Source organism: Budorcas taxicolor, chromosome 12 (assembly GCF_023091745.1).
Source record: "Budorcas taxicolor isolate Tak-1 chromosome 12, Takin1.1, whole genome shotgun sequence".
NCBI lineage: Eukaryota > Metazoa > Chordata > Mammalia > Artiodactyla > Bovidae > Budorcas > Budorcas taxicolor.
The window spans coordinates 28,875,893-28,895,169 of NC_068921.1; the positions used below are offsets into that span (position 1 = coordinate 28,875,893).

At 37.2% G+C, this 19,277-nt stretch overlaps 1 protein-coding gene across 1 annotated transcript in view; it reads right to left on the reverse strand.

Moving 5' to 3' along the window:
* FRY (FRY microtubule binding protein) overlaps positions 1-19,277 on the reverse strand; it is a 328,020-nt gene that overhangs the window by 86,656 nt on the left and 222,087 nt on the right. Inside the window, exons 22-30 of the mRNA XM_052649908.1 lie at positions 15,836-16,095; positions 15,174-15,363; positions 14,126-14,250; positions 11,947-12,004; positions 10,987-11,078; positions 10,167-10,339; positions 8,899-9,059; positions 6,880-6,990; positions 2,974-3,128 (exon numbers count right to left, since the gene is read on the reverse strand). Coding sequence (XP_052505868.1) covers positions 2,974-3,128; positions 6,880-6,990; positions 8,899-9,059; positions 10,167-10,339; positions 10,987-11,078; positions 11,947-12,004; positions 14,126-14,250; positions 15,174-15,363; positions 15,836-16,095 — 1,325 coding nt within the window. The remainder of the gene's footprint in view (positions 1-2,973; positions 3,129-6,879; positions 6,991-8,898; positions 9,060-10,166; positions 10,340-10,986; positions 11,079-11,946; positions 12,005-14,125; positions 14,251-15,173; positions 15,364-15,835; positions 16,096-19,277) is intronic.

The following is a 19,277-nucleotide window of genomic DNA, read 5'->3' on the forward strand; positions in this document are numbered from 1 at the left end:
TATAAACAACGACAATAAAAACCACCTCCGAAAATAAACCCAACGTAATTCTTTAAAAATTAAAACTTTGATCTTGTATATACTTCTAAAACATCTATTAAATATATTTGAGGAGTATGCTGGAGAATAAGAGTGAAAACAATGAACTTGTAAGTATTTAATTAAATGTGAAGAGAATTCTGCTGAATTAAGCCAATGATTGGAAGCGGTCTATACTTTTAATAGACAGCACATTATTTACCTTGGTTTACAATCTCGGAAAGCCATTTAGTCTCTTTCTCAATTTCCTAATCTGTTCTAAAGTGATATAATTTGGAATTGATGGAAAAACTAATGAGAACACACACAGGAGCCAAATAGTTATTGGAACTAATGCTGGCAGACAGGTGAACTGTTTTGTGCTCTAGTACTGAGCTGCACTTAATAGCTTTTACTCAAATATGAAACATATCATGAAAAAGCCTCCAAAACTAATACTGTCAGTTTTACGATCACTTTCTACTTTTATCTTCACTTTCCTTGGTCTTATTCATGTTCCACTCCGACTTCCAAATCTCTTAATGTCAGCAGAGTCAGACTGTAGTTATAATTACAGTTATAATTTTGACTGGAGACCAGCAAGCTCACAACACACACACATTTATAGAAATAAAAGGAACTGAAAAGAATGCGGAGAACCATTTTTTCCTACTGTCACAGCAGTCGAATATAAAGATTTATATATTAGCTATGTAAAAATTGCTTTCATTCTGAAGGTAGAAAATTTTAATCTACATTTTTAAAATGTTAAATCTTTTAAGTATTTTAAAGTCAATTACAAGTGGTTCCTTAATAAATGAATCTGCCTATAAGTTGCCATATTCCTACAAAAATAAAGCCAATATTCGATCATATATTGTAAATAAAGTAATTATTATATATAGTATATAATAATTATATATAATATAGTAATTATTATATATATACTCAAATAAAGTAATTATTTTACTTTACAGGAAGATTTCTTTGCTTTAGAATATGTCTTGTAGGAGTTACTATTCAGATACCTTGTTTCACGAATTTAAAACATGATCCAGTTTGTGTGTGACTTTTCAGGAAAAGATTATTTCATAAGTGATTTGGGTGTTTTTTTTTTAGAAGTAAACTTGCAGAAGACAAAGTCTAAAACACCAGAAGTGCTTTTGAAAAAAATACTGAAAACCTAAGTGCAAAGTTGCTCCAACAAATCTGGAGACTTATTAAAACTACAAAGACTGACAATTTATGGGAAAAGAGAACACATTTAGGCCACAGCTGAAACTTGAAATTCTGAACATCCCTGTGGCGAGAAATGACAAGTGCTGGTCACCGTCTTAGCAGAGAGGTCACAGCCATGGCATCATCTGGCCCTGACCTGCCTTCAGAATAGATGTATCCTGAGTGTAAGCTGATAGGCAATATTTGTTTAAGAAACCAAAATATTTTAGGATGCTATCTTTCAAAACCTACTCTAAACATAGAGAGCTTTATAACCTAATATTTTTGTGACTGGGATATTATTGGCATTGAGACTAAATTGCTAATTCATACAAACATTTATTTGTGCTCCCTAAAAAAAGCCTAGATTTATTCAGAGGAATGCACTGTGATATTTTATGAGATGGCCATGCAACGATATAAATTTGACTAAGACAGTTCAAACCAAGTTCACTGGGAGAAGGGCGGCAAAGAGAGGAAACTTTTATTCCTCTTACTTTTGTCAGATGAAATTATGGTCCAAGTCATAGATTCTAAATATGTTCTTTAACATCAAAGAGCAGAAATTTGTTTTTAGAATGTTGAAATACCTGAAAATAAAACAATCCTCCAGAGAAAGAGACTTATAAAAAAATGTTATTTTGTTAATATCCTAGAGGATAAATGTCATTTATTTAGTATTGCTAACATCAAGAAATAAACCGATGGAAAATCAGACAGTTTAGATTATCATCTGATATGACTTTTATGGAAATTAAAATCTGTGTATAATAAAAATTTTACTACTAAGATTATGGAAGATGAATGCTTTAGACATGAAACGTTATCTACCATCTTCATAAAAGAAAAATACTAAAGAGAAACTTGTCTCTTTAAATAGCATGTTCATTTTAGGTTTATTGAAAGTAGATGTCTTCTAAAATTCTGTTCTTATTAATTTAGAACCATAAAAGATTGGAATTTAAAATGAATTTACTTTTATTCCCTTTATCTGGTAGCTCAGGATAGCTATTTAAAATCCCATATTTAATTAAAAGGAACAATTAACAGTCTATATGAGTCCTTTCAAAAATAAAGGTGGGCTGCCTTCTCTCCATTTGTAATACATAATAAGCTCTTTCTTGGGAAGAGCTGTTGTGGTCTTGGGAGTCTCTATTAACCCTTTCATCTTAGCTACGAAATTATTTCAATAAACTGTAGAGATGAATGACTCTGCTGAATGACTGATTTACATAGTGAGGGCAGTGTTTTTAAAAGCATAATCTCTGGAATCCCAGGAGACACTTTTTTTTTTTCTCTTCTTCCTTTCTCAAGTTTTGTACAAGAGAGATCTAATGTTTTTAGGTTGCTTCCTGAGTTTAGTTTGGTCTCAACATGGCTGAAGGGCTTACAGTTCATACTTGTCACAAATATTTCTAGAAATTCCCTAAATGAAATCTTGGTCATTTTCAAAGCCTGCTCTAATACTTCATTATAAATTTCCAGGCAACTAAAAAAGAAGGGTGCTTGAACTACAAACCATTCTCCTGGTAGAATGAAAACTCTACGTAGCTGTGAACTTAGAACAGTCTATCTTCTGGGGAAGGATAGGCCATTTCTATTTCCTTAGAATTTACTCCACTTGGATGTCTGCAAAAACAATCAGCTCTCAATTCTCAATCAGTTCTCAATATGATGAGGAGCAACCTTAATCTGTAGTTGTCAGTGACCAGTAGCTTCCAGTTAAAGAGTCCATACCTGCTTCCACACACAGTAGCTATGGCCTTGAAACAACCAGACGCAAGTTGGTAGGAACCAGTGTAGCATCGGTCAATCGCCCAGTTGAAAAGATTTATTTGGTCAGGATTTAGTTCCAGTAGCAAGACGACAACCTCGCAGCCAAGTTGATGAACCTGAATACGTGGAGAAAAGCAATCCCTCATGTTTCATGAAAGATTATTCCAGGAAAGACACAAAAATCGAGCTTAGTGAATGTAAACTGGGCAAAAGGAAAGTGAAGACAACATCCATCTTGATTAATTTTTATTCCACAAACAGGTCTTTAAAAGGATGCAAAATTGGAACTGGAAATTCAAATGTATAAACTAAATTTGAGTCACTGTCAGTCTATCATACAGGGTCCACTCATTCTCTATTTTTAACTCTGAAAAGGTGACAGAGACTTCATTGGCAAATATTTAATACTTGAAAATATTTTTTAAATATTTTTGAAAAATACATGTATTTGGTTTAAAAAATTAAATATATAAAAGGAAAGCCTTTATGCATACAAAATCTTTTACGGAAAAGATCAGAGGAGTATGTTTATTAGGCTTGATTACTAAGTACACTGTGTACACCTTAGCTGACAATCTTTGAGAAAGAAATATGCTATCAATAAACACTTTTAATCAGACTTTCATTTGAAAAGATTGTCATGCTAAATAGAACAGGATCATTAACTGATGATTCTTGAAGCTACTGTTAAATACTGGATGGTCACATTCATCCAGGACAAGCCTGGTATCTGGGGGCTATTTTCCCCTCAGAAAGTAACATTTTCCCACTTCTTGCTGAAGTTATTCATTCTCCTATCCATAGCAATCACATTGGAGAAGGAAAAATTATGACCTGTTTGTTCTTATGTTATAGGGTATGGGCCCAGAACTTTACTGTGTATCAAAATCACTTAAAAAAATTTTTTTTTATTGGTGCATAGTTTGGAAAAGAAAGTAAAAGTGAAAGCTGCTCAGTTGTGTCCAGCTCTTTGTGACCCCATGGACTGTAGCCCTCCAGGCTCCTCTGTCCATGGGATTCTCCAGGCAAGAATACTGCAGTGGGTTGCCATTCCCTTCTCCAAGGGATCTTTCCAACCCGGGTCTTCTGCATTGCAGGCAGATTACCATCTGATCCACCAGGGAAGCCCTCCTCAAGAATAACCATTATCCTGATTTCTGGGCTCTCCAAGTGACGCAGTGGTAAAGAATCTGCCTGCCAATTCAGAAGACACAAAAGACATAGGTTCAGTCCCTGGGTTGGGAAGATCCCCTGGAGTAGGAAATGGCAACTTGCTCCAATATTCTTGCCTGGAGAATCCCATGGACAGAGGACCCCAGTCCATGGGGTCACAAAGAGTCAGACACGACAGTACAGCATCCTGATTTCTACCGCCACTGAATAGTCGGAGCTGTCTGAACTCTATCTAAGTGGAATTATGGTATTAATATGTAATATCTATAATTTTGTGTCTTTCACTCAATTTATGTTTAAAAGTCATCTACATTTGTTTGTTTGCATTGTTGCATAATATTCTAAGCTCCACAATTTATTCATTCTACTACTGATGAACATCTGGGTTGTTCCAGCTCTTGACTTCGTAATACTGCTTTAAATATTTCTGTACACGTCTTACACTGCATGGACTGGATAATCTCTTTGGTAAAGTGCTTGTTTAATTCTCTTGTTCATTTTTCTCGTGAGTGCCTTTACCTTATTTATTTGTAGAGGTCCTTTATATATTCCAGGTAAGAATTCCGTTGGCTCCATGTTGCAAATATCTTCTTTTACTCTACAACCAGCCTATTTACACCCTTAATGGTGTCTTTTGGTGAAGAGACATTATTAACTAGTCTTTCCTGATGGTTAGTAATTTTTGCATCTTGTTTAAGAAATCTTTCCCTGACTCCAGGGATTAAATTATCCTACTTTATTTTCTAGAAACTTTAATTTTTCAGCTTTCACATTTAAATCCACAAACTCTCTTTTCCCATTTGCATCTTACACTGGCAGACAGTCCATCAACAGTGTTGTGTCGGTTTCTGGTGTACAGCAGGGTGGCACATTTACACATACCTGTGTATCTATTCTTTTTCAAATTCTTTTCCCGTTTAGGTTATTACACAGTGTTGAGCAGCGCTCCCTGTGCTACCCTATAGGTCCTTGTTGGTTATCTATTTTAAGTACAGCAGTGTGTACATGTTAATCCCAAACTCCCAAGCTATCCCTCCCTGCAACTCTTCCCCACTGGTAACTGTAAATTTATTCTCTAAATCTGTGCATCTGTTTCTGTACAAACTGTTTCTTCTTTTTCACTCCTGCTACCTTATTTTTTCTTTTCTAATCCACTAGCTATGATCTTCAGTATAATGTTGAGAGAAGCAGTGAATGTGGGCTTCCTGAGTCATGCTAATCTCAGACAACACTTTCAATATTCACTGTTTAGTACAATGTTTACTATAGGTCAATATTCACTGTTTAGTACAATGTTTACTACAGGTTTTTCTTTTTAAGATACCCTTTATCAAACTAAGTCCTTTTTTATTCTTTGTTTCATTAGGAATTGCCCTCATGAATAAATGTAGAATTTTATTAAATGTTCTTTCTGCATCTTATTAAGATGATCAGATGATACTTTCTTCCTGAGGCTTTATTAATATAATTAATATACAAATGAATTGAAGAACATTTGAATATTAAACCAGTCTTGCAGTTCTTGAATAATCCCAACTTGATCTTGAGGAATCCTCTTTTTAATATATCACTGAATTCAATTTTTTAATATTTTGCTTAAAGTTTCTATATCTATGTTCAAGAAGGAATTTGCTTTTAGTTGTCTTTCTTATTAAATCCTTGTCACATTTTAGTATGAAGGTTATGTGGGTCTCATAAAATATATCCAGATATGTTTCCTTTTGATATGTTTTCTCCTTAAGGATTTGTATTAAATCTTTGCAATCTGTTTCTTAAGTGTTGAATTAATCCATAAAGCCAACTGGTCCTAAAGTTGTCTTTGTGGGAACACTCTCACTTATAGATTAAATTTCTTTGCTACTTATCTGACTATTCAGATTTTCCATTTGTGCTGTGTTTTCTAGACACTTGTCTAGAATGTCAAGTTTACTGGCACAAAGTTGTTTATATGTTGTCTTATTTTTAGCATCTGTGGCATCTGTAGTAATGACCCTTTAAATTTCTGAGGTTGATGACACATGTCTTATCTTTTCTGATCAGACTTCCTATGGATTTACTAATTTTATTAGTCTTTTAACATAATTCAAATTTTTGGTTTAAATGTGCATTTCTAGTATTTTTTCCTCTTTAATTAATCTGTACTCTTATCTCTATTATTTCCTTCAGTGTGCTTTTTTTGAGTGTGATATGCTTTTTCTAACTTCATGAAATGGACGCTTGGTTGACTGATTTCAGTCTTTTTTCTTTCCAATATATGATTCATTCTAAGCAAGGTTTTATTTACAACCCACATGTTTAGTAAGTAGTGTTTTCATTATTCTTCAATTAAAAATATTTTTCTATTTTTATGTATTCTTTAAATCACTGTATCTGGAAGAGTATTTCTTAACTATCTTTATTATCTATTACTAGCTTAGTGTCACTGTGATTAGAGAATACAGCCTGTCATTTCAATCATTCGAACTTTGTGGAGACTTGCTTTATGGCTTGGTTTATGGTCAACTTTGGTAAATGTTACTGTGTTTCTTATTCTGATGCATCATAGTGTAATGTAAGCAACAAACAAGCCTACACTTCTGTGGCTAACGTGTGAAGAGACTGTGTTGTGAACACTGCTTAGACGTGTCAGTACCAACTGAACCAAGACAAAACAATCAAGACATTTAGAACAATGTATTTTTGGCTAGTACTTACTCGTAAATCTTGACAAGCCAGAATGTTGTCAAGCCACTTGTATAGGTAGCCATCTGGGGAAAGGCCCACATTGTCAAACACCGGGCCACAGCACAACACTGCTGACATTGCCTGAAAACAAAACAGAACACAACCTCCAAGTGAGTCCTGCATGACTGAATGATATGCAATTGACTTTAAAACACATACTACCAGATTTATAAATGACAAGGGTCTTTTAGAGCAATGCCAACCCACTCCAGTACTCTTGCCTGGAAAATCCCATAGACGGAGGAGCCTGGTGGGCTGCAGTCCATAGGATCGCTAGGAGTCAGACACGACTGAGCGACTTCACTTTCACTTTCCACTTTTATGCATTGGAGAAGGAAATGGCAACCCACTCCAGTGTTCTTGCCTGGAGAATCCCAGGGACGGGGGAGCCTGGTGGGCTGCCATCTATAGGGTTGTGCAGAGTCGGACACGACTGAAGCGACTTGGCAGCAGCAGCAGCTTTTAAAGCAGCTATGTCTACAAGATTTTAAAGTATTCCTTAGTAGATTCAATAAAAAAAAAAAAGCCAGATTGCCAATTTTGTCTCTTTTTACAACAAAATCCATAAATTGAACTTTGTAGACATGTACTTTTATAATAAATCTTTATAATGTATGGCTGAGATATTCAAAACAAAATGACCATTTCACAGGATTTAAAATAAGCTTACCTTCAGTGATTTCAAGTGAATGAATTCTGCTTATGATAAATATAGCTTTTCAAATTTTGTTTTGATGGCAAATATTTGACTAATACACTGAACTCAGAAACTTAACAAATATTTGACTAATGCACTAAATTGGCAAGCTATGAAAAATGTGGAAATAGATAACTATGATTTTAATCAAGGTTAAAGAAAATGAAGAATATAAACTTTAGTTCCTTTGAGGTAAAGCAAAAGAAGGGAAGATCTTTTTTTTTAATGAAAACTTTTTATTTTATATTAAGCTAGTCAATTAACAATGTTGTGATAGTTTCAGGTAGATAGCAAAGGGACTCAGCCATCCAGAGAAGGAAAGATCTTGATCAATAGGTCCTCTCTAGTCAATAGGTCCAAATGACTGTCAGGGCCATGGCTTATATTAGCTCCACTGAGGCAAAGGTGAATTTGACAGTTAGCAACTTCTGATATGTATGACACAGTCAACATACAATTAGTTTTCTAAAGGAAATTAAGCTGTAAGGAATCATGGTTCTGAAAATTTTCAACAGTCCTGGTAGTATAGAAGCCTATTTCTGTGAGTCTTCTAGGATGGAAGGAGATTAAAAAGAGAATGCAGCCCTTCACAGGTTTTGAACATGAGGATATATATCTATATCCATATACATTTTAAGTTGGAAGTTAACTGGCAAGGCAGCTACTTAAAGTGAAAGTCACTCAGTTATGTCCAGCTCTTTGCAACCCCATGGACTATACAGTCCATGGAATTCTCCAGGCCAGAATACTGGAGTGAATAGCCATTCCCTTCTCCAGGGGATCTTCCCAGCCCAGGGACTGAACCTAGGTCTCCCACATTGCAGGCAAATTCTTTACCAGCTGAGCCACAAGGGAAGCCCAAGAATACTGGAGTGGGTAGCCTATCCCTTCACCAGCAGATCTTCCCAACCCAGGAATCTTCTGCATTGCAGGCAAATTCTTTACTGACTGAGCTATCAGGGGAAAATAAGCAAAAGCTAAGGTTTTCATACAGTAGAAATCTTTAGATAAAAATGGAACCTTGGAAAAGTTCTGCATTTTGAAATTATGAGCAAGATTGGAATACTTACATGATTATACAGAGATCTCTATTTTGTTCATGTGCAGATATTTCAGAATGTATAGAGTGAGGTTATGTATACACAGGTGTATATACTTGATTTTTTTTGCATGTGTGTTTGTATTTTATCGTGTCATACCATATTATTTATTTTACCCTTATGTAAGGCATGGTTGTTTAAGGAAAGAGATCATCAATCTGACAAGTCGTTCATGAGGCAAAGGTGACCTACCTTTAACGCACAATACTGGTATCTTGTAATCTGATGATTTCTGTCACTGTAACGATCCAAGGGAGTGAACATAATGCTGAAGGGTCCTGCCCACTGGCTAAATAAGATGAAAAGATGATGCCTCAGGCTTTGCTGGGGGAAGAGAAATCTTCGGTGGTGAACTAGAGAGAAAACACAGGCTAAGAGTCTACTATACTGAAAAATACAGTGAATACATTTGACATTGCTATTATGCATGATTCCTAAGTTTTGGGGCAAGGAGCAATTTCATTTTCTAACTCAAGATTTCTTTAGGTAATGAAACATGGATTTAAAAAGTCAAGCCTATTTTTCTTTCCTCTCCTAATGTGTCAGTCAACAGCATCTTGTCTCAGAGCAGGAAAACAGAAAATGGATTCCCAGACACTGTTTTCTAAGTAATGTCTAGAAAACCTGCGACCTCCCACTCAGCTACTCCTTACATCTTAAGTGTTCTCTTAACTGCTGCTGTGTCTTTAGGAAGTACTGTAAAATACTATGTATAGACTGTCTATTTCAAACAAAAATTCCTTAACTGAGAAAGTTAAATCGTAATTTAGGGTCATGAAAAGTGAGGAGAATTGGTAATAAAGTTTTACAACATCATAATGTTAAATCATAATGAAAAAGAAGAACAGATGACTTTCAGCTTTTTATAATTATGTCACAAAATTTTAATTACAGTAATCTATTTTTACACCAAACTATTTTTATTCTCTTTTGGTTCTATTAGATGAAAATGCTTTAAACCCAATTTGTTCTATGAAAAAAAATAACATAATATAATATTATTATAATTATAATATTAATATAATAATGTAATATATTAACATATATAGAATTCTATATAATGTGTGGATTGGATAGAATCAAGAGCAGAAATATTGCTGAGATTATATGTTCACAGATGAGCAAAGTGAGAATGAAAAAAATGAAGCCTCTGTGAATGTTCCCTTTGAATTACTTTCTTCCTATAGAAATCACACAGGTTCATTTTCAGATGGGAACCAAAACAGAGAATAGAAATAATCATGAGCACAAAGCCAAATGCAATTCCTATTGTTCCTCTTCCAACACTGTGCTGCATGCCCACAATCTGTTCGAGCATATCTTCAAGTATTTCCAAACAAATAAATGAACCCATCCCAGACCTGCACACAGGTCAGTAGGTTCAAAGAGGAAAACAGCAATGAGGACCACAAATGACACTTCAAGCGTGAAAGGTAATCTGCAGTGATGCATCGCTGTACCTGGAACACGCTGAATCAAGTTGGCAACCATGGCACTAAAATGTGCCCGGATATCTTTAAGAATTTCCACTTCTTTATCATTTTCAGCTTCTAAGAGCATGCGGGTCAGGTCCACGTATTCTAAGAACAAAGCTCCCAGGGCTAAAGTGTCCCGTTCTAAGGCTCCATTGGTGCTGGAACAAAAGGAAATGAAATTTTCAGATGATTAGTCTTGATGTCAAAGTAGTATATGCTTCACAGAAAACAAGGTTCACTGTCAGAACTCACACACTAAATTTGTTCTTGATGTATATGCAGTGTATATGGAAAAAAACAAGCTCTTTTGCACTTTTCTAAGTAAAAGTTAAAGGTCGTGAGTGTGTGTGTGTATTATATATACATATATACATAAAATAAAGAACAGCTAGTGGGAAGCTGCGATATAACACAGGGAGTTGAGCTTGGTGCTCTGTGATGACTGAGACGGATGGGATGTGGGAGGGGTGGGAGGCTCAAGAGGGAAGGGATATATGTATAGTATAGCTGATTCACTTCATTATATAGCAGAAACTAACACAACATTGTAAAGCAATTATCCTCCAAAAAAAATCCTTTGATAAACCATAATGGAAAATAATATTAAAAAAAGAATGTGTGTGTGTATATATATATGTGTATAACCAAATCACTTCACTATACAATAGGAATTAACAACATTGTAAATCACCTATACCTCAATAAAAATAAGAAAACAAGAAAAGAGAAAGGAAAAAACAAAACAAAATGGGCAAACACATCGGTTCAATGAGCAGAGTTCAATTCAGTATAATTTCCCTCCTACCTGTCACTTATGACCCCAGCATCAGCCAGAAGTTCAAAAATTCGAAGCAGCTGTAGCCTTAACAAGTCTCGCCGTTCTCGGCGTTTTTTGTTCTGTTTAGGAAGAGGTAATATCACTTATAAATGTGGACACAATAATGTCAACTCTGCTTTAAAAAAGAAAGATGTAATCTCGTCATTTTTAACTTTCTAAACACAAAAGACAAAAAAGTACTTTTTTCCTACCTAATCCTTAGAGAACTGCTTGTTATCACAAGCTATAGAGAAACAGATCACAAGTGGGTCAGTAAATATCTGAGCGGGAAATGTTGAGAGTCAACAAGCCTCATTTCCTGGAGGCTCTCAGACACTGCTGAAAAACTAAAGCATCAGAAAAAAGTGGAAAAACACTGTGAACACTAATAGTTGCACCAGATCTGGTAACACTGTTCTTGCTCAAACTGCCGGGCTTCCGCTACTTCTTGTATCTTATCTACTACATGGGAAGCTTCTCTTTTAGTCTTACTCTGTTTAATTTCTTATTCTGCTGCATTATAAGTTTATCCTTTTCAGAGTTCACTTCAGCGAAGATAATGTTGAAGAAAGAGCTTTATACACTAGAGAAAACAAACAATGGTCCTGGTTTCTCAGCTCCTTGTAAAAAAAATAAACTTTCTACAAACCAAAATTCAATCTTAACTCAAAACTTTTGCAAAAAGACTATAAAATCTTAACATACACATGATTATTTAGGTTCCTTTCCTTTCACAAGCTTAGGACTTAACATCTTTTAAAGTTGGACCCAGATTATACTAAATACTCAAAGAAATAACGAAAATAACCAACATTAAAATAGCAAGATTCATTGTTAAAAGCATGTTAATATGTTCGTACTGTTGATAGCAAACCACTGGGTATGGTTTAAATTCACACTACTGTCCAGATAAACCAAGGCATTAATTATTCAAATTCAATATCTTACCTCTGGCCTTCGTTCCAGAGCCTCTTTCATTAATGGATGAAGTTCTTCTACCAATTCTCTATGAATGAAAAAGGTCAGCATTTAGAATTCATTATTAATTGACACCAACTTTGTCACAATATATAGCCATTCAATACCCCAAAATCTGCTTTTTAAACTTTGCTTCTTACATCAAAATCTTCCCTGCCTTTCCATTTCCCTGTCATGTGATGAACTAGAAACGGGCAGCGGCCTGCACTTCGTATAACCAGTCTTACCCCAGTGCTATGTGCATAATTTGGACTCACTACACATTTGTTGACTTGATTTTGATGTAATATGCTGGAGACTCCACGGCAAAAACCCCTACCTGAACAATTAAGTCAACAATATTTTGTGTTTACTGAATTCAAAGCACTTTCTCACAGGCTGTGGGAATGAATATTAATAAAAATTTTAATTCAATTAGAGCAAAAGAAACAGATGTGATGACTATGGTGCCACTTTTGGAATCTGTGCTCAGGGGAGAGTTCATTTTAAAATGAAGTCTTTTTGGAATTTCAGAGATAAATTCTTTTATTTGAGCTAGATGATGAATGCACATTTTGGCAAGTATTTTGATATTGAGGTTCTCATCAAAACCTTTTCTCTGGTGTAGTAAAAGTAAACAAATTTTTTCATATCGATACATGTCTGATATTACATGTATACACTTCCATCTGTTCCCATTTGATCAAATTCTCAGCTTTATACCCACTAATCAGCTGTTGTCTTTAGAAACTAACTTCTGAACTGCTTTGTCATAACAGTCAGCATTAGGAGGTCTAGCCTGTGGCTAGGTACTTTGTCCATAATCTGCTCCATGTTTGAAAAATCTTGTATTTTCTGGCAGAATATTTTGTACTATTATTAAACACAGGGGGAAGGTAAACTAAGGCATTCTCTCTGGACAAACAGAAATCCTGCATCTCATTCCAGATTCCTCCAATACAGATGCTAGAATTTCTCCATCAAAGAAATGGAAATAACACTAATAGTGTCAGTGTTACTAAATAACACTAATAGTCTCCTCATCTAATAGCAATCCTTTATGAAATATTTACTATGTACATTTTTATATTTAACGCCCTCAATAAATCTGTAAGATAGATTCTATAATTATACCAGTTTTTTTAAATTAGAGAGATATCATTTGTTTTTATTTATTGTAACAATTTTACCAGTGAGGGCACTGAGACATTAATTTTTCTGCATCCAGGTGGCTGGTAAATTGCATCATCTTTCCTGTCCCTAGGAAAACTGAGAGGGTAAGATGTGCAAAAGAGCCTTAGGTTCTTTGAGAAAGACATTAGGTTTTTACTACCCTCTTGTAGTATTTCTATATGATGCCTTGTCTTAACTAATCAATCAATAAGTAGTAAACCACTGGTTAACTAGCACTCAAGTAGTCAGTACTCAGTTACATTTTTAAAGGATAAAATCTGAGTCTATACTTGACATATTTTTTAGTCACTTCTAAAATGTCTCGTTAATCTTTAGTTTTCCAATAAATTTCTCACGGATGCTTGGAGCTTTCCATTTTCTCTGTACATCAAAAACTAAGATTTTTTTTTTTGTCCTTATAGGCTTTTATTGCCAAATAAAATTATGAGAGGCAGTCTAAACTAACATTTTATGAGGATTCTTTGAAAATGCTTTGACACTGCCTCAGATGAAATGGTTATTGGATTAGAGGAATCCAGACACTGAGACATAGCTGTTCTCTTAAGGCAGACACATCATCTCCTAGAAAGACTAGCATGTGTGACATGTCACAGACACCCCTGAAAATATTCTGTCGATGATCAACCTTTGAGAGTCTGTTGTATGAGCGGCTGATGAGCAGACTCACTATTGTGATGTTACGGCCTCTGAACAGTCTAGCTAACTGGGGACTGACACTGACTTCATTTAAAGTCATCTAAAACAAAGCCTGTATGTGAGAGAACATCTGAACGGTAAAATCAGAGTTGCAATGACTGAAAGTGAAATTTGAGGCAATCGCAATGTCACATGCATGAAAACCCACGAGGACATAGAGGGAACCGTGCAAAGCCTGCAGCCTCTCCAGGCACACACCAACACGCAAACTCAAACTTGAATTAGAAGCAGTAACTATGAGAGCGGGAGTATACACAAATTCAGAACAAGATTACCGTACCTGAAGACAAGGGAATTTGTCCTTCCAAATCCTAAAACTAAGGACTCTGTGATCTCAATGCCCTCAAGTCTCATCAAAGGCACCAACTGCTTTAACAGAACGCCCACCGACGGGGTGCCTATGGCCTGAAACAAGTTGATGAAAAGTGAAAAAGAGGTAACATGACAACTGAGGCTTCCTTTAACCAAATGATGATTCCATTATAACAGTTTTCAAGTACTGAACCACATCCCAAGGCACTGCCATCATTTCAGGAAAAAAAAAAAGAAAAACACAAAAATTTAAAAACAACACAATGAATGCAATTTTCACCTGGAACACAAAATCTAAAGAACATTCTTATTATAACAGTCTTCTTTTTTAAAAAAAAACAACACCAACAAAACTATTTTTTTAAACCACTGAGCCACAGGGGATCTCAGCATTGAAACATGTACATTACCATATGTAAAACAGATGACCAGTGCAAGTTCAATGCATGACGTAGGGCACCCAAAGTCGGAGTTCTGGGACAACCCAGAGAGACAGGGTGGGGAGGGAGGTGGGAGGGGTGTTCAGGATGGGGGGAGGACACATGTACACTTGTGGCCAATTCATGTTGACGTATGACCAAAACCATCACAATACTGTCAAGTAATTACCCTCCAATTAAAATCAATTAATTGAAAAAACAATTATGTAAATCCACAAAACCATCTTTAACAAGATAATTTAATCAAGACCCAGTTTAAAGGTGAATACTTGCTGAGGCGTGAGAGCAATGTGGTATGTGGGGCACCAAATGTCAGGGCACAGATAAATACAAGTCACTCTACGGTTTTCAGCAAGTTTCTTAACTTCCCTTTATTTTCAGTTTCCCAACTGTCAGGGGAGGAATAATAAATTATTCACACACACACACTCAATGGAATTTAGAAATGTATAGGATGAAAAATCTGATCCCATATACTCCAGATGGCAGGCACAGTGCAACGTGCACTGTGAACTCTAGACAAACAAGCTAAAAAAAAACCTTACAGAATAATTCTTCTGAAGCATGTCATGTCACCTTGTTATCGTAGCTCACTGTACCATCAGGTGTCGTGGCCATTATTTCTGGAGTGGAAGCTCGTAAGTGTCCTGGGCTCATAATACTGGGTTTTGCAACTCCAAAGCAAAGAATAAGGTAATTTCTCCACAACGTAACGTAGTTGTCTCCGCTGCCGGCCGTGCTGGTTTTCTTGGCATTAATTGGGCTACTAGAAATATGGAGTTGAAAACAAGAGGGAAAACTAAGTTCTGGATTTTAAGGCATCACTTATTCAACAAAGATGCTGGGAAGGGCCCCAACTGAGATGAACAATTACCTGTCCAGGACTGTCTGTCTGGACAGGGAACATCTCTATTGGTTAGAGAGTTGAATAGAACTTACTACCCTTTCAACCAGTAAGAGGCTGAGATTCTATAGTCAGATAATCACACTGATGATTAAGGGAGGGAAAAAACTAACTCCAGACATGAACTTTTAACCTGTTTTTACTTAAGACTAAGAATTCTGTAGTAGTATGTTCAGAAACTCCTACATTGGCAGTGGGGCTCTTAACCACTAAGCGCCACGTAGGAAGCCGTTTTAGAAGCTAGAGGAGTCTATCCTGATCTCTAATATAAAATGTAAAAGGGGGAAATTACGGTAAAACAAGCAGAACAGAGGGAAGCATAGGGGCCCCTTACTTCGGGTCCACCAGGGGCATCACGGACTGCAGCCGCGTGAAAGCGTAGGGCCAGGCGTAGCTGAGGGCAGTGGGGCAGTGCTTGGGCAGGTTCTCTTGCCGGAGGAAGCTGAAGAGGCAGAGCACCCAGGGGTCCTTGACAGATTGGGCGAAAATCCAGACGTGGGAAGGGCTCTTCACGTCATAGTGGCTGTTGACCAGGACAGCGCTCCACTCCACCAGCCACTGCAGGTCCACGCTGTGGGTCAAGGGCAGGGTCGCCTGCAGGTGCAAGAAGCAGGCTATGACGCGATGCTGAGCCGCAAGGTCCATGTCCTGGCCGTGGCCCAGTGCCTCTTCCTCCACAGTGCTTTGCCTGTCTACCTCTGCCACGGGCCCAGCTTGGAATCTCAAACACCCCTTCCATGCCCACCCCGCTCCACCACGCCAGACCCGGGCTTGCAGTCGTGGTCGTTCCTACGTGAGGCTGTGGATAGCAGAAGTGATGTTTCAATGTCACAGAGCCCGCATACTAGTACCCAGGAGCTGACCACTAAATACTTATCAAGCAAATATACGACATTAGTTAAACTCAACCACAGATACATTTCTGAAAAGCTACTAATCTCTGAGATTTGTGTGTTATTACCTCTGTAATTAGGGTTTTTGGTTTTGGTTTTGGTTTTTTTTCGCTGTGCCCTGCAGCATGTGGAATCTTAGCTCCTCAACTAGGGATTGAACCTGTGTGCCCTGCAGTGGAAATTCAAGAGTTCTGACCACTGGACCACAGGTAAGTCCTTGTAATTAGGTTTTTCTTTTTCTTTTTTTTTTTTTAAGCCATGATTTTTGTTTACCTTTCAGTCAGTCAGCTCAGTTGTGTCTGACTCTTTGTGACCCCGTGGACAGCAGCACCCCAGGCCTCCCTGTCCATCACCAACTCCCGGAGTTTACCCAAACTCATGTCCATTGAGTCGGTGATGCCATCCAACCATCTCATCCTCTGTCGTCGCCTTCTCCTCCTGCCCTCAATCTTTCCCAGCACCAGGGTCTTTTCAAATGAGTTAGCTCTTCGCATCAGGTGGCCAAAGTATTGGAGTTTCAGCTTCAACATCAGTCTTTCCAATGAATATTCAGGATTGATTTCCTTTAGGATGGACTGGTTGGATCCCCCTGCAGTCCAAGGGATTCTCAAGAGTCTTTACTTGGACTGAAATACCTTCCCTATGGCTTAGGGAGATGGCTATATGTAATCCTTTTTATGAAGGGCATTTTACTGATGCTTTTTAGAGGTTAAGATACCTACTTATTTTTGTCCTATGATGTCAAGCCAGAATACATTCTAAAACCCTTTGAAAGATGTGTGCTACGTGCATGCAAAGCACTTCGGTCCTGTCTGACTCTGTGCAACTCTGTGGACCCACCAGGCTCCTCCTCCTCTTGCCTAGGATTCTCCAGGCAAGAATACTAGAGTGGGTTGTCATTTCCTTCTCCTGGGGATCTTCCCAACCCAGGGATCGAACCAGTGTCTCTGATGTCTCCTGCATTGGCAGGTGGGTTCTTTACCACTAGTGCCAAAAAGATACCTGTATCCATATTCAATATCTATACATATAGATATATATTTACATATTGATAACACACAGTTTCGTGTATTTCATTCTCTTTTAAGTCCAGACTATCAAACTTGAGGAAAGTTTCAAATAATCTAGCTGCTGGGCCAGGAGATAGAATTGCTATTATATCTGTCGGGCACATAAAGTACTCCATTTTACCTGCAGGGTCTCTGAGTTCCCATGGAGCAGAGGGGTGGCCCAGTGGCCTCCATGGTTAATGGGCCAAAGAGGCACAGCTGCAGCTTCAGAGCCCGAGACTTAAGGCTCCAACACTGGCTCTGCCCAATGCCAGTGCCTGGGGAACATCTCTGAACCCCCCAGAGCCTCTGTCTGCTTAATTTATGACCTGGAAATGGCAGTGTTGACCTCACCTAGTTTTTAAGTAAATGACATGAGAGAAGGGATGTCAAACCCTTGCACAGAGCAGGCACTGTTTACCCCCATGCCTCTACTCCCCTTTCTGTGCATCCCTGCTGACCTGGTCACCCTGGCTCAAGATTTAGATTCTGATAAACACAGAACAAAATCATGTGAACAGAATATGATCCGAAGGGAAATAAGATAAGTATATAAAACAATTACACCTGATGGTCTTATTTAGTGTAAAAGCAATCTGAATTTCTAAACGAAGAGGTGGTGGTGGTGGTTGTTTAGTCCCTAAGTTGTGTCTGACTGTGTGTGAACCCGTGGACTGTAGCTTGCCAGGCTCCTCTCTCCATGGGATTCTCCAGGCAAGAATACTGGAGTGGGCTACCATTTCCTTCTCCAGGGGGTCTTCCCAGCCAAGGGATCAAATTCAGGTCTCCTGCACTGCAGGCAGTTATTTACCACTGAGCCGCCAGGGAGGTAGCACTATTCAGTATTACTGTTAAGGTTTGATTGCTTGGCTAATAGTTTTAGTAATTCCACTAGTTTCAGTAATTACTGTTAATATTACAACCACAAGCAAGAACAGGGCTGCTAAAAATAGGGACCTCTGTTCAATCGCAGAAAAGCTCACAAATTTATTTATAGCTCTTTGTCAAATATGCTTCTTTTCATTTATAATTATTTGCCTGGAATACACAAGGGGCATCAGCAATGTCAGTTCTACAGATCTGCTCTGCCTCCCTTCAATCATTAAGCTAAAATCAATCCAAGCCTCATTACTGTGTTATACTGATTTTTTTTTAATCAAGTAATTAAAATCCATTTCAATTTCCCTTCTACTTGATCAGAAATTAAAAAGTTGCCAATATGCGCTTTAAAACAAAGACTGTCCAATAAGAATTAATTTAAAAAAATAAAATAAGACAAAGAATGTATTTGTGTAGCAGCTTGTGTCAAGCTCTATTATGCTCAGAGTCCAGATATGGTCAAGTTCAGGCAGGCCCTAACATACTATGTAACTACAGCCTCATCATTTTTGAGTTTCTATTCAAAAAAGAGAATAACTGTGAAAGCATCTTGTAAATTGTAAAGCACCACATTAATATAGGCTATATAGAGCTTTAAGAGTAATAAATAAAACCAATAAATTTTTTTAAAGGATCCTGGGCAATTTCTGAAGTTTCAATTTGCAAAATTTTTATCTATCTTCCTCAGACTCAAATTCTGTTTTAAATAATGTTTTTATTTATTTGGCTGCACCAGGGTTTAGTTGCAGCATGTGTTATCTAATTCCCCAACCAGGATCCAACCTGTGCCCCCTGCATTGGGAACGCAGAGTCTTAGCCACTGGACCACGAGGGAAGTCTCACAAATTTTAACTAGCATCTAAAAAACTAAGTCTTGTTTTCCTAAGCACATCTGTGTCAGCTTATTAACCTGACATAAAACCCCAGAATTCTTCTACATGGTTTTTTTCCTCCA